This window comes from Ammodytes marinus (assembly GCF_949987685.1).
Source record: "Ammodytes marinus genome assembly, chromosome: 15".
In the NCBI taxonomy this organism is placed as follows: domain Eukaryota; kingdom Metazoa; phylum Chordata; class Actinopteri; order Uranoscopiformes; family Ammodytidae; genus Ammodytes; species Ammodytes marinus.
Window position 1 is genome coordinate 24,247,248 of NC_137219.1, and position 15,139 is coordinate 24,262,386.

Genomic DNA, 15,139 nt, shown 5'->3' on the forward strand with positions numbered 1-15,139 from the left:
ATGTTTAGGAGCAAAAAGTATACACAAATGCAAAAGGTTTTAAATGTATTGGAACCCATTTATTTTGAATACTTGATGCATTCCTAATTTACATTCTGGGCAAAAGTGAACATCCAGAAAACCTCTGGACTGGACTGAATGCAGTTGATGGGATTGAAAACAAACACAATATTCTCTTTCATTGAACAGGATATTTATACAAATGCTGTTGCTGCGATGATATTCTTTCAGGCCAGGGCTCATATCATATCACATATTGTAAACAGAGGTATGCACAGAATCATCTTTTTCCACACCAATATGACAGGTATAAACATCTGCACTGAATGTTAACTATCATTTAAAGTCTAGGATTGTATCTCATTTGAACCCGGGGTAAGAAGCTCTCCCTCCTTGTGTTACTACTGAGTTAATTTACAAGAACACAATGGACACAAAACACAACAGTATGTACAAAAACCTGAGTAGTGCTTAAAAAGTGCCAAGATATAAGGTGCCTGCATAAAGTGCTATGTGCAGCAGCATCATAAATGAAAGCAGCATTTAAAGGGCAGTGTGCCGTCAACAACATCGTCATCAACATTAACCACATCAAAATCAACAACAGCATCAGCGGGCCACGCTGGGGATCGAGTCTTGCTGTTCGGCAAAACTCACCCGAGATATGGCCAGAGAGTTTGGGCTCTTAGTAAAGAGTGTTCCCGCTCTGAGAGAGCAGTCCCAGGGCAGCTTTCCTCCTTCTTTCTCCTTGTTTAGACAACATTGCTCCAGCTTTGTGTCAACAGTTTGGGAGCCAGCTCCATAAATAAATGTTATTTTTTTTTCATTTAGTTATGGACTGGTCTGCACAGAGTTTTTCCAACACAAATTGACATTTGCATGTTGCAAACGGTGAGGGGCACTGATTTTAGTGTGGATAGGTTTTAGGTTAGGTTGTGTCCAGGGGGAGTAGTACCATCCTTATGTCAGCCAGGGGTGAAGTCTGAGCTGCTCAAGAGTGGGACGCTCCTGAGGGTCTACAGCCAGGCACAGGCGCAGCATGTCCTGACAATTTTTAGACAAGTCCTCATTCACGTTGAGTCTATTGCTCAGGAACCCTGTAGTGTCAAACCGTTGCTGGCTGTGCAGCATGTCGTACAGGACCACTCCCAGTTGCCACACCGTGGTGGGGCCGGCCCTGTAGGCACAGCACTGGTACCATTCTGGTGGGATGTGGGCCGAGGTACCATAGAAGATACTGTACGACGAACTCTTCTTGGTGAAGCAGCTGAGGCCGAAGTCTATCAGCCTCAGACGAGGGACATCGCTGCTGGTTTCGATCAAGATATTTTCCATCTTTATGTCTCGGTGGAAGATCCTTTTTGATTGAAGCTCCTTAGCTGCTTCTACTAGCTGCTTTAGAAGTAGTCTGGCCTCTTCCTCCTGCAGGGACCCTCCATTTACCTCGGTGTATTCAAAGAGGTCCACGGAGGACACTGGACGCTCCAGGACCAGGATAAGTTCCTGCTCCAGATCATAATGATCCAGTAGGGAAATGGATGCAGATTTCCCTACTGCTCCTGCTGCTCCTTCTGCCATCTTTATCATCACCGCCACCTCAAGAGGGAGCGTCCTGGTTTTCTGAACGACGCCTTTGCAGATGACATTTTTCCTCGGGATATGTTTGATTGCAACAGGGAAATAATCTTCTCTCCGATAGCCAGCATAGACCGAGCCGTGGCCTCCCTCACCCAGAGGGTCCAGTTCCTGGTACTTAGCCTGGAACTCCTGTCTGCTGGTCTCCTCTGAGGTGGATGTAGTGGTGGTGGTGGCCCCATTCTTACTGGGTGCTGCAGCCTCCACTGAGTCCTCTCTTTGCTCGTCCTTCTGGTCCGGTTCAGGAACCTTCTGTCTTTTTGTTGGTACGTCTCCATATTCGGTGGCGTTCCTCTTTGTCCCCTTCACCATGATAATGTCCTCAGCGGTCCTCAGCCTTTTCCTGGTGTGCTCTTTGTCCATGGGGGATTTTCTTTTTCTGTCCCCGCTGCTTCCAGGGTCAGAATCACAGGTCCTCTTCCTCTTCTGTGGTGTATCTTCAGCACAGGCCTTTCTCTTCCCACTCCTGGTCCAGACACAGACATCACTGCACTCTGTGTAGTGGTTGCTTTCTATAAATGAGACAAATCCATTGAACCGTTAACTTGTTGAGTGCATGTAGGGAATTATGGGTTTGTCAAGTCAACGCACAGGGTCAGATCACAGACACTTAATCCATATGGTTTGAAGTAGTAAACTAGTTCCACCTAATCTGGTTTAAAAATGAATTCATTAATATTCATTATTTTGAAATATTAGGTATTTTTTATAATATTCTGATATTTAACAATCGAACACTTTAACTTCTACACTGTATTTTTTGTATTTTTACTATTTAAGGATCTCAGCAGTGAGACTTGTCACTTACCTTTTCTCCAAGAAGCTGGGCGATAAAGAGTTTTGAACTCCGGCTTGGTTTGACTAGCCATGTCAATTTGGAACGATGTGTAAACACTTGATTGCTTGATAGTAAAGAGTGAACTTGTAACGTGTGTGTGTGAGTTGTGTGAGTTTTGAGAGTTTGACTTGATACTTATGATACTTGATACTTATGAGCACAGAACATTCTAAGTTCTGTTTAGTGAGCACAAAACATTCTAAGTTCTATTCTAGCTCCTCGTGGAACACATCAAAGGACCAGAGCTTTTGCGGTGGTTCTAGAATCTCTGGCTGTGTGTGTGTGTGTGTGGCTGGGGGGTGGGGGTGTTCTAACATTGGATGTAAACACACTTAAATTGAAATTGGCCATGTTGGTGAAATAAGATGAAATTCTTAGTGTTTTTTTCTGTTCATGGAAATAAAAAAAAATTTCACATAGTTTGTATGAGTTCGCACCTTTGTTGATTGTCTGACATTGTCAAGCCTATTTGGCACACGTCATATGATATTGCTGATAACTGCAAAAAGGTATTCTTATCTTATCCTATCTTAAAAACTGTATCAGTCTAGGTCCAAAAGAGAATAAAAATTAGACTGACTCACATTTTGGATGTAGTATCCCTTCAAACACAACAGCAGCCTATGTATGAACCTTTATGTCTGCATATCAAAAGCCAAAAACTTTAAAATGAGCAGTTAGCAACTTTTTATAAGCTGCAGATTTTGATCACATTAATGATGTATCACATTATAGGAAGTTCTTACAATTTTGAAAGCTGAAGATTTTCTCTTCTCTCAAACAAATGAAATACCTGCTGCAACACATAATGAGTATCACATTGCCGGCAAACTACGTATTAGACTCTGGTCTTTAATCCTAAATGTAAATCCAGCTAAATGTCTTTTAAAACGTCATGTTTGATTCTCCTGATGCAACAAATTCCCTTTTTCTGTAAAGTCAAATGCCTTTTTTCTCCCCTGTTTAAGGTCTACTGTATTGATTGAGCCCCATGAAATTATCCCCATAAGTCACGGCTGGTTCACACTATGCGATTCCAGTGTGTTTACCAAACCCTCTCTCCCTTCCTTCTCCTCAGGTGCAGTATGTCATCCAAGGCTACCACAAGAGGAGGGAGTACATCGCCGCCTTTCTCAGCCACTTTGGAATGTGAGTCAACTAGAGTGGGACCACACAACCTTCACTCAAGCGATCGCCTCATGTGTTCAGCCATTATTCATTTGTCCCTTGTCAAAAAGGTACAAAAATGTGTCAAACGAGCTCGGCTTGAAATAAACGTTTGTATTGCAGGGGCGTGGTGGAGTATGATGCGGAGGGATTCACAAAACTCACTCTTCTGCTAATGTGGAAGGACTTTTGCTTCCTAGTGCACGGTAGGAAAGTCACAAAACATACACACACACAATCATACCCACACACACACACACTTACTGTTCTCAATCTGCCTGGCTCACATCTGATGCGGTCACTTTATGATCCTTTTTTTTCACTTCTTCCTCCTTCCATACATGTACACAGTGGACCTCCCGCTGTACTTCCCCAGAGACCAGCCCACCTTAACCTTCCAGTCCGTCTACCACTTCACCAGCAGCGGACAGCTCTACTCTCAGGTGCAGAAGTCCTATCCCTACAGCCCTCGCTGGGACGGCAACGAGATGGCAAAGAGGGCCAAGTGAGTGGTGGAGCTCTTGTCTCCTTAGATCCCCCTGCATTTTGGAGATCATACTATTTTCGAAACTTTTATTTTAGTGGTTTTAAAGTTTTATACACATGGACAAAAAAAAAACTGAATAAGTAAACACATACAATACATACACAACACTCTCCCTTCATGTAGAATAAAAATGGAATTCAAATACAGTGGCCATGTTCCTGAAAAAGTAAAAGCAGCGAGATGTTTTGCAAGTCTTTAAATTAGTAAGTTCAGTGCATGTCAGGACTATTCTCCCAACTCTGTAAAGCCCAGTACAAATGTATTTTTAAGTGCAGCCATGCTGAGTATTAAGTATAGTATGCATTATGTATAATACAATAAAACCATATTGTCTGGACTGCCCTACCCACAGGCCATTTGTTGATATTCACAGATTTGATCCCACCTTTAGTAAATATACACTGGAGTGACCCCAGTAAATGTATAGGCGTCAGCTATGGCCTGTTTGCCCTTTGAAAGGCAAAGGTTGATAATTGCTGTAAACAGTAGAAAGATCTGAGATAATACAGAGGTTGCACAGGGCAACATTTCTTAACTAATAAGTTAGCCGTGTGCTTATTCCTTTTTCTTATCTATTTATCTCAATACATCGTAATCTATCCACAGAATGTTTTTGTATTCCCGTTGAGGTACGTCTTCTGTGTAATAAAACACACAGAGCAGATATCTCAAGTACAACTCTAATTGTAACGCCTAACCACATTCAGCCTGTTAATGCATGCTGTGGCTGGGACTGACCCTTTGAATTTGTTAGGTACATTGAAGTAGTAGAAACACGGTGATTGTCATATGTTGATGTTTTTATTTGCCGTTCTCTCTCTCTCTCTCTCCCTCTGTCCCCACCTCCCTCTCTCTGTCTCTCACCCAGAGCGTACTTCAAGAGCTTTATCCCTCAGTTCCAAGAGGGAGCCTTTGCCAACGGGAAACTCTAGTACTCTCCGGCTTAATGACACGCCTGGAGAGTTTGCCTGTGAGAGTGTATAAATGAGTGTGTGTCTGTGCGTGCCATTGTGCCGTACGCACACACTGTAACTGTACAGTGAGAATGACGGTGTGTTTAATGCACACACAGACTCTGTGAATTCTAGTTTGACGTTAAAAACTGTTGCCTCTTGGTATATTATTTTTTTTCTTTATCTTTCAGCGAGAAACTACTTCAGTGTAGAAGCACTGACACATGCTACAGTTTAAACCTCATAGAAAATTACTCTGGTTGTTTCTCGCTTGTTGCCAGCTGAACACAAATTCCAAAAGGTAAATGTGATAACCTGTATAATCTGTCTGTCTGCCTAACCACAGAGAGGGTGGGGCTCACGATACTCCACCCTTTAGCTGCCCACGCTGTGAACACATATTTGCTGATTAACAACATGTCAACTACATGTAAAATCACACAGGAGCTCTAGCCACCATGCACAACACGTTTGTTTACTGTTCGTTTGAACTCAATCTTCAAGTTTGACTCACCTGCTGTCGGATGTTAAAATGGTCATCAACTCGTTTTGCCTTTTTAATCGTCTGTATGATCCATTTGACTGTTTAGGTCTTTATGAAGTCTATTTCCTTTGTCTCTGACATCTTGACAGTTCTGTAAGTTACTGAAGAATATGTTTTGTCAAAATGTCTATCCAATAAAGAAGTCCAGTCTCCACTGACAGCGTGTCAATGTATGTCTTTGGTCTGCACTGTGTGTGTGTGTGTGTGTGTGTGTGTGTGTGTGTGTGTGTGTGTGTGTGTGTGTGTGTGTGTGTGTGTGTGTGTGTGTGTGTGTGTGTGTGTGTGTGTGTGTGTGTGTGTGTGTGTGTGTGTGTGTGTGTGTGTGTGTGTGTTGTATTAGAAAATGATCATTGATATCATTGGATGAATGTTAAAGATGGGGAAAGATTCCAATTTGAATGACTTGAGAGCGTCTACAAGACATTTGCATGATAACAGGCTTAAAAATGCATTTACACCATACCCTTTACAGTTGGCTGGTGTGACGCCTCCATATAAGTTTGGTTTTCAGGCACTTCCGTATTGTGAGGTGCCTAGGCGGATATATAGGAGCTTTCAGTGTAATCAGAGAAAGAAACTCATAATTATGATAATTCCAGCCCGTAAGGCACAGTCGTGCTTTTAGGTGAATGCTAACACGAACGCATGATAACGCGCTCACAATTACATGCTGATGTTGAGCAGGGTTTGCCATGTTCACTGTCTTGGTTAAGACTGTCGGCTGGTTAGTGTTTGCTAATTACTTGGCACTAAAAAAGGAAATTAAAAATGTCACATTTATCCACTTGGAGGGAACATCGATGTCTGATCTTAATGGTTGTATCGATACTTGAGATACAGTTAAAATATCTGGTAATAAATAAACTGTTTCTGTAAATACACCAATGTCATCTGGGTTACAGTTCTATAAACCATGCATGTCTATACTTATCTTTTTTTCTAATCCTTTTAGTAGGCTACATTTTAAAATATATCAACAGATTAGTAAAATATTTAACCTGGTGTTGGTGCTAGAGAAACGGTCAGGTTCACTTGCCTTCAACCTCGGGACATTGAATAGTTATAAGGAAAAAACGCTGCTAAAAACATTCATTTCTAAATTAAATTTTTAACAATTTGTGCTTTTATATGTTCACCTTAGTGAATGTGGTGCACTGCTAAACCCTAGAGATGCTGTTGCTTTTTGACAGGCCCCCAGTGTGCTTGTGTAACAAGGAGCCACGGCAGGCAGGATGTGTGAGTGTGTGTGCACATGCCTGTGCTTAAGCGAAGCAGAGTGTGCGCTTGCTTGTTTTCATCATTAAATATGAGGGTCATGGTTAGGGGTCCTTCCTGGCCCCAGGCGCAGCCCTTTGCTATATTTATTGTTGGTAATGCAGCAGCTGTCAAGTCAAATTGAGAACTATAGGCTGAATGTATCTGGGGCATTTAATAGCATCAAGGCTCTTCATAAAATAATTAAAAAAGCAAGATTCTTTTTGTCTTTTTCACTGCCCCGCTCCATGTTTCTTACTCTAACCTTTGCCGAACTGCTTTCAAAACATCTCCGCTGTCAGCCGCGGGACGGGCTGCTCTCGTTTTGGAGATTTGGGGAGAGGGGGGGGGATGAGAGGAAGGGAGATCAGAGGAGGGGTAACAAGTATGAGCAAAGAATATAGTTTGACTTGACACAGTCGACTGAAGACATCACGACTTTGCACTCAAAAGGCTGCATTTGATTTGGTGAATTTCATTGTGGTTTTAGCCCTGTGTGAACCTAATCCTGCCAAGTCTGAACCTAGCCTTTATATTAGTTGAAATAACAAAAGAGTGATTTAATCATTTGATTTAAAAACAAGTGTAGCTTCTAGGGCTGCAACTAACGATTATTTTGATAATCGATTAATCTGTCGATTATTTTCTCGATTAATCGATTATTAATCGATTAGTGTTTTGGTCGGTAAAATGACAGAAAATGGTGAAAAATGTTGATCAATTTCCCAAAGCCCATGTTGACGTCCTCAAATGTATTGTTATGTCCAAAACACACAGATATTTCAGTTTACTGTCATGATAGAATTAAAGAAACCAGAAAATATTCAAATTTGAGAAGCTGAAATCAGAGAATTAAGAAATTTTTTATAAAAAAATTACTCGAAACGATTAATCGATTATCAAAATAGTTGGCGATTATTTTAATAATCGATTAATGATCGATTAATCGATTAATCGTTGCAGCTCTAGTAGCTTCAAGAACTTATTTTGAATACAGACCTTGGCATTGCAATGTTGAAAGTGTCTCCACTTCACTTGACGATCTGGAAGAATAAAAAAGTATTCACTCCTGAAGTTTTCTTCAGTCCTTGACAGTGACCCGAGTTGACATAAGCCCTTTAAGTGACTTGTAAACATTTTTCTTTCAAAATGGCTTTAACTGTGTCACTGTTTGCAATGCTGGCGTCACATTTGGTTAGCCTCCGCCCACCCAGAAAGTGTCTGCGCCCAAAACATGGCTCACCTTTACACGCTTTTAAGCAACTTAACAGGGATTTATCCAGTGTAATGATCCTGTGAAGGTGCTGGCTTAAGGTACCTTTTGAAGATGTGTTTCTCTCTCAGCCCCCCTGAATCACAGTGCAGAGGTCTGCCAACCCCTTCCAGCTAATTCTCCAAATCCACTAATCCGGCCGTCTTTAAGAGATCTCAACGGCAGTCAGATGGAATAATTAAAGGCTGGAATAATTAGCTCGGAATCTGTGTGAGGGGGGGTGATCAAATTGATGAGCGTGTGTGTCTTGTTCTTTGCGACACGCTATGCTGGACATGGGCACACTTTGAGAAATGATTGAAGACTCAATGGTCATTTTCGCCCTCGGGGGACAAATGAGTGGTGTGTTTGAGCTTTGTTTCAACCCTCATTCTGACTCCATCGAGATAAATTTGCCTTGCGGGTGGCGGCGGGGACAGCTAACCTGACCCAAGCTAACCAACTAGCTTAGAGTGTATGCTCACAGCCCTGGTGCTAATGGGGAGACTGTGTCCTTAATTGCTCTGCAAACATGAGCAACTCGTTTGACACAAACTGCATTCCTTGGTGACAACCCTATAAGCAGCTAGCTCGGAGGCAGCGAAGGACCTGCCAGCCTGGAGAACTGACAAGTGTGTGAAACAGGATCACTTACAGCTTATGGCAACGAGCACCTTCCCCGGGCAATAACCCAGAGTTAGCTCTTTGGCATCACTCACCCAACTTCTCCTCAAGACGGCGCAAACTTCTGAAGAGTAGAACGTATGGGAAGGCCCACTAAAGTTGTAGGACGCCAGAAGCACAGATACAGAAAGGTGGTATACAGAAAAGGAGCGGTAATGTGAAAAGTGATTGAAATCATCCCCTTGCGACCAGAAAAGGTTTCAATATCTGGAAGGGTCTTGCGTATATATTTTGGTGTGCTTTTCATGGCAAGTCAAGACAAGTTGCAAAATGATTTCAAGAGGGCGGGGCATGATGCAGAGTTCTTAATACATTGATGTGGCTTATTTTCCGTGGTTACTGTAATACATTTCTTTCTTTATATTTAAGGAATTAAAATATATATTTAAAAAAAAAATTGAGGGCACCTTTTGACTCTGGGGGCACAAGGGCAGGGTCTCAAGCCCCCCCTTGGGTCATATCTGTGCATGTGCCTGCCTGCTAGTAGCTGGGGCAGTAAGAAGGATGAGGTCATCAGAAGGTCTGAACATGTCAGAGAGCAGTAGAGGCAGACAGCCCGCCTTATTGCAGCATGTTTACTCTCTCCTGTCACCGTGTTAGAATCACCATCTGTCAGCCTCCGTTTGAGTCTTTCTTTTCACTTTTATGTTTTGAACAGCGGCCTCTTGACTCAACATATTCCCCTGGAATAAGACAAAGGACAAAACAGTTAAAAATGAAAGAGGAAGGAGGGGTGGGGGGGGTTGGGGGGGTGAAATCATGAAACTGGAGTGACTGTGGGCTACTTTGTGTTTTGTTTGGAAGTACAAATTCAGAGTGACATATGGGGAGTTTTCATCTTTAGCCTGTTTGTGGGGGAGGTGGGGGCTTGAAGAGGAGTGTGGGGTGTATATCCGAGGGTATGCAGCATTTTGCGCTGCAGCAAGCGGCGTAGTGGGGTTTGTTGATGCGAGCCATGTATGTTGAGGATGATGGAGCTGAGAGGCTTAACTAATTTTGGAAAGAGAGAGCAGGAGGAGGAGGAGAGCGGAGGGGGGGATTTGGGGCCTTTTGTTGCAGCCTGTTTGATCTGGGAATTTAAAAGAAGAAAAAAAAATGGCCCAGAGATGTCGTGAAAATGAGAATTAGGTCCCTCACTTTTTTTTTTCTTTATTTTGATCAAACTCCAGTTGCACAGGAATTTTCTCATTCCCCCCTCCCCCTCCCCCCTCTTGCTTATAGATAACTGGATCTACTTAAACCCTTATTGTTAATTGCTAATTACTCCTCGTAACATGAGAAGTCAGGAGAGCCAAGCTAAGCTGATCAAATGAGTCTTCGCTCCGGAGCTTGTAAGGTTTTTTTTTCCCCGTTTTGTCTCGTCTTCATGTTGTTGGGGCGTTCTGGATGGGATTTTTTATTTTTTTTGTGCCCGATGGCTTTTGACAAGATAAAGACAGAGAAGAAGTAACCTTATCTCCCCCTGGGTGTGATCATAGACACTTGCTTTAAACCTTTTTTCATGGGGTTAAACCAAAGCACATCCCGCAGGTGTTGTTTCTCTGGAATACAGCTCTCGGTTCCCCCTGCGTTAAGCAAGCAGTTTGGCTTTGGTTCAACGTGCTTGATTGTCGTAAAAGATGAGAGTCAATTTACTTACAAAGATACCCAAACTGGCATCCTGTGTACATCTCAACGGCAGAAAGAGGATTTAGGGCTTTTAATGGAGGTTTTAAAGGTGATGTTTGGCAACCATCCCTCACTTACAAAGTGTTTATCTCAGAATCACTTTATTATCAGATGGTTTTATGAAATTGATGAAAGCTAGCATTAAGATCAATCATAATGGGTGGATTATGTGAGGGCGCCTACTGACTTTAAAGGTGCAGTGTGTAACGCGCCCCACACACATCCTGCGTCTACCTCTGGAGCGCGTCGCGTTACCTTACTGCTGCCTCTCTCGGACTTTTCTCGGACACACATGCAACGTCTCAGCAGCTGCTGCTGCAGCGCTGCTTCTAAAAGCCCTATCTTTCTACATAGAGTTTTCATAGATAATTCCCATTAAAAATGAAGTTCTTTCATGTCATCTATGATGCATATGATTTATATTGAGTCTGGACAGTAATCCGTGCGCCCCATTGCCATTTTTTTTCTTTTTTTTTGCCATATTTTCGCTTGTTGGAAGTTTTATTTTGAAGGGGACACACCAGGAAATGGTGAAACTACAGCGAAAGCTGCCAGTATGAAGTCAATATGACTCTCAGCAGAGTATTTCAAAAATCACTTTACTGATTTATACGGGAGAGAGAGAGGGGGGTGTGGTCGGGGAAGAAGAAGGCCGTAGACACAGATAGAGCAACGGAAAACTGTTGCGCTCATCATGATCTTTTTTATTTCTTCACTATATTGGATCTCTATATGTGTCATTTATCCAAAAATGAAATGCCAGAACTAATTGAAAATTAGGTTTTAAATCCCTCGGATTTTGATTGCACAATTAAATCGTGAAATAAAGGGATTATTCGCGTATACGACTGAGGGATGTTTTATTTTGAAATAAACACACCGGGTAAACGTGTAACTAGAGTGAATGCTGCTGGTATGACTGTCAGTAGAGTATTTCTCTATCAGTTAAAGCACAGAGACGCGAGAGAGACGCGCTGCTCTCAGAAAAAAATAGGCGAGCCTCCTGAGGTGAAGGGGAGCGTCGCTGCAGACGTGCCTCCGACGCGCCTCAGCAGTGCGTCTGAGGTTGGATGTGTGCTCGCTCTACGTTGATTTCACAGTCTGTGACCAAAAGTCAGACGCAGACGCGAGGTAGACGCGCAGTAGAGGTAGGATGTGTGTGGGGCGCGTAATACTGGAATATTCAGTTGCATCCAGTGATGAGATTGCAGAATACCACTCTCCCTTGGTAACCCCCCCCCCCCCCCCCTTCAAATAATTACAAATGTTACGGTGGCCTTCAAGGATAAGAAGCTGGTTCCTAAAGATGGCATCATCCACCACTGCCTCAAGTTTTTCCACAATATCAAGTGATGAGGTGAACATGTATTTATTTATTTATTCTAAAGCGCTTCTTCTTGGTCTTCCAATGGCTGCATTTCCCCAGGACACCCAATATAAAAACGCGTAAGGCCGTTAAGTTTATCTGTTCTGGAACATGGCGGCCTCAGCGCCCCGCTCCTATGTAGGCCTAGATATAGAAACAACTTACATTTCCAAGTGATTATACACTCATTAAAACATCCTCGAGAATAGTATATTCTATGTCTGCCAAGTCTTTTCTAATAATAAAATCAAAATAAATGTCAATCAATTCTACTCACTGCACCTTTAATGTACTGCTCTTGTTGTGTATGTGTTCCTCTGAGGCTTTTGTGTTGCCCCCCCCCCCCCCCCCCCCCCCCTCCAGACTCTCCCCTCTCTCCCTCCCTGCACCAGCCCTACCTGAGTAGCTGTCAGTATGGATTGCATTGCTGTCGGTTCAGCCTGTCACGCTGAGGGACGCGTTGTGATCGGCCGCAGACACTGATAGACCTGTCAGGTGAGATGACAGCTGCGGGTAGAAGACGCGCACAGACAGGTACATGTAATGTGACAAGACTCCTTCAATCCCCCCTCCACCACCACCGCTGCCCCGTCCCACTTCCCTTCACACACACACACACACACACACACACACACACCCCTACCCCCACTTCCAAAAAATAAATATCCAAATGTTGGAAGTTGGAGGAGTGGACGGTGGACGAGCGTGCTTCCCGACAACTTGAGGGAAACTTTTCATTTGAGCCTGAGTGGATGTGATGCAGCCACGTGATGAGGTATGGCCCAGGCATCGGCTAGGTGTTGCCTACCATGCCAACTTGCAATTACATGTTATTTCTGCACATGATCTGTGTTCAATTAAAGGTCACATGTTATGTTCATTTTCAGGTTCAAAATTGTAATTTGGGTTTCTACTAGAAACTGTTTTCACATTGTAGTGTCCAAAAGAGCCTTTGTATTTCTAACAGTGCCATTGTTGAATTTCCTCTTTTAAGCCTCTGTCTGAAACACTCCATTTCAGAGTCTGTCTCTTTAACCCTATAACTTCCAAAAAGCCAAGCCAACAAAGACCAGGTTTGAACTGCCAGTCATCACAGTTGGAGATAGTGCTAAGTCAGGTTGGTAATAAGGGGGCGTGTCTTCTTCCCCTTACGATGTCATACGTAGAGAGAAATCTGACTGGGGTTTTTGAACACAGGAGAAAAGGAGACCGTTGATTTTTCTCATACTCTGGGAGGCTCAAGTCACACCAGGGACCCAAATTAATGTTGGAAAAACATTATAGGACATAATAAAGCATTATAGGTTACCTACAAAGGTAAAGGTCTGTCCACCCAATTTCACACGAGTGAGACTTGACACTGCAGCTGTGAAGATTCGGAAGTAAAATTTAACATGTTCATGAATGGGGAAAAGATTTGAAATGTAACTGTAATAGTTTTTTCCATTCCGATCATTATCTCTCTGACAAGAGCTGCAAGAAGTGAGCCACATGCAACTTGTGTTTGATTGAATATTCCACTGTGGTTACTGTGTTATGTATGCCTACTGGAGTCATTATGCACCAACTGTTCTTCTATTCTGAGTGGAGATGTCTGCGTCACTAAATTAAATTGCTGCTTAATATTAACACACACGAACCGCCATGTTTAACTGATGCCTTGCTAACTGATAAAACTGTTATAATGACCTCTTTAAATTGAAGGGTGAAATAAGAATAATTGGTTATTTCCCAATCATTCTCAACCGCTTAAACTCTACTGACACTGAAACACACTCTTTTCCACCTATACAGCTGAGAAATGTCTCGGAACGTGACTGAGTGAATTGTTTCAAAATAACGAAGAACGTGAGAATGACAAAAATGAAGAGCTGTTGCAACCCCAACCTGGAGAAGATTCATTGCATTTACATTTTTATTAATTTGATGATTTGAAAATGTATTAGGGACTTTGCACCATTAAAGCACATCAACCAAGATTATTAACCCCAACCCTTTTAACAGGCAGTTGTTATCATCTTGGTGTCTTCTCTGAACAACAAGACACAAAAAAAAGGAGAATAAAGCCGAATGAGACGTGTCCCCACTTAATCCACACCCAGATGCACTTGAAACGCGGGAGCATAGCGGATAACAAAACCACATCTTGTCCTCTCGTAACTACGTGCTCATCTTTTCGACACTGCTGTCACATCACGTCAGTGTCACGCGTGAGTTTGCCACCGTGATTTAGAAAAACAAACAGTTATCCAAAAAGCCTACACACGAGCAACGAGCTGAAATAAAAGCATGCGGAGTGTCCAAAGTGTAGCATTGTATTCTAATGTCAAACAGGGAAGCGAGATAAAAATGGAAACCAGTGTGTTTGGTCCCTTCTCTCTCCTCTCTGCCTCAGCGTATATCCACACACATCTGTGCTCAGTGGCAGCTCCGCCACATCAGGTTGGTACCAGCTTCACAACCTCCGTGCAGCTGTAAACTGTTGACCTCTATCTGATCCTTGTGGCCCCAGTGTGTCATGTCCCGAAGGAATCTGGGTTAAAAATACAGAAAGAGCAGCCAACACTGGGGTTACATGAGATAAGAGCGAATGGTGCGTTGGGAGGGTTAGTGGTGGTGGTGGTGGTGGTGGGGGCTGATGGTGGGGGGGATATCTCATGCCAAGTGACACAAACCCCCCTTGGCAGCCTAATTAAATTTTCCACTTTTCCACACTCACATTAAGCCTCCATCCAGCCGGAAGGAATGGACGTACACCAGAGGAGTCCACCCCAGGAAGAAGATCCACCACCCCGCCCCCCCCTCTCTGCCTCCTTCCTTCATACCCCCCACCCCTACAATATCACATGTCTGTTGATCAATGACTGCTCAACCACAGCTCGTTACAGCCTTGTTTATTCTTTGCAGTGTATGTGTCTTTGTGCCATTTTCTTTGGTTTCATTAAGAAGACATTATGACCTTAAAGAAAGGTCTGTTTCAGTGATTCATGATTGACAGGTGTCCCCACCAGCCCAGCAGTCAGTCAGTCAGTTGCTGCTTACTCGTTCGTCTTCAGCTTTTTTTTCAGCTCTTGATCGACTGACAACATGTCAGAAGCTTGAAATATACCTACAGATCCATCGGTAACGTCAGATGATTTGATTTCCAAAAACATATGGAGGTCTGAACATGCACTATATTGAGATCTAAACATTCAGGAGAACCAGGGCTTTGGTTGATGCAGTATAAAG

General features: G+C 43.0%; 2 protein-coding genes across 2 annotated transcripts in view; one reads left to right on the forward strand and one right to left on the reverse strand.

Annotated features, from left to right (window-relative positions):
- The window catches only part of babam2 (BRISC and BRCA1 A complex member 2), an 80,301-nt gene extending 74,490 nt beyond the window's left edge, over nucleotides 1-5,811 (forward strand). Inside the window, exons 9-12 of the mRNA XM_080042273.1 lie at nucleotides 3,552-3,622; nucleotides 3,764-3,846; nucleotides 3,992-4,145; nucleotides 5,056-5,811. Of these exons, the coding sequence (XP_079898399.1) occupies nucleotides 3,552-3,622; nucleotides 3,764-3,846; nucleotides 3,992-4,145; nucleotides 5,056-5,119 (372 nt within the window). The 3' untranslated portion in view covers nucleotides 5,120-5,811. The remainder of the gene's footprint in view (nucleotides 1-3,551; nucleotides 3,623-3,763; nucleotides 3,847-3,991; nucleotides 4,146-5,055) is intronic.
- On the reverse strand, nucleotides 961-2,504 carry LOC307261575 (serine/threonine-protein kinase pim-2-like; the record flags this gene model as incomplete). The annotated part of the gene is made up of 2 exons (XM_080042157.1): nucleotides 961-2,147; nucleotides 2,444-2,504. 2 exons carry the CDS (start codon nucleotides 2,502-2,504, stop codon nucleotides 961-963), a joined length of 1,248 nt encoding a protein of 415 aa, XP_079898283.1.
- Nucleotides 5,812-15,139: the final 9,328 nt, after the last annotated feature.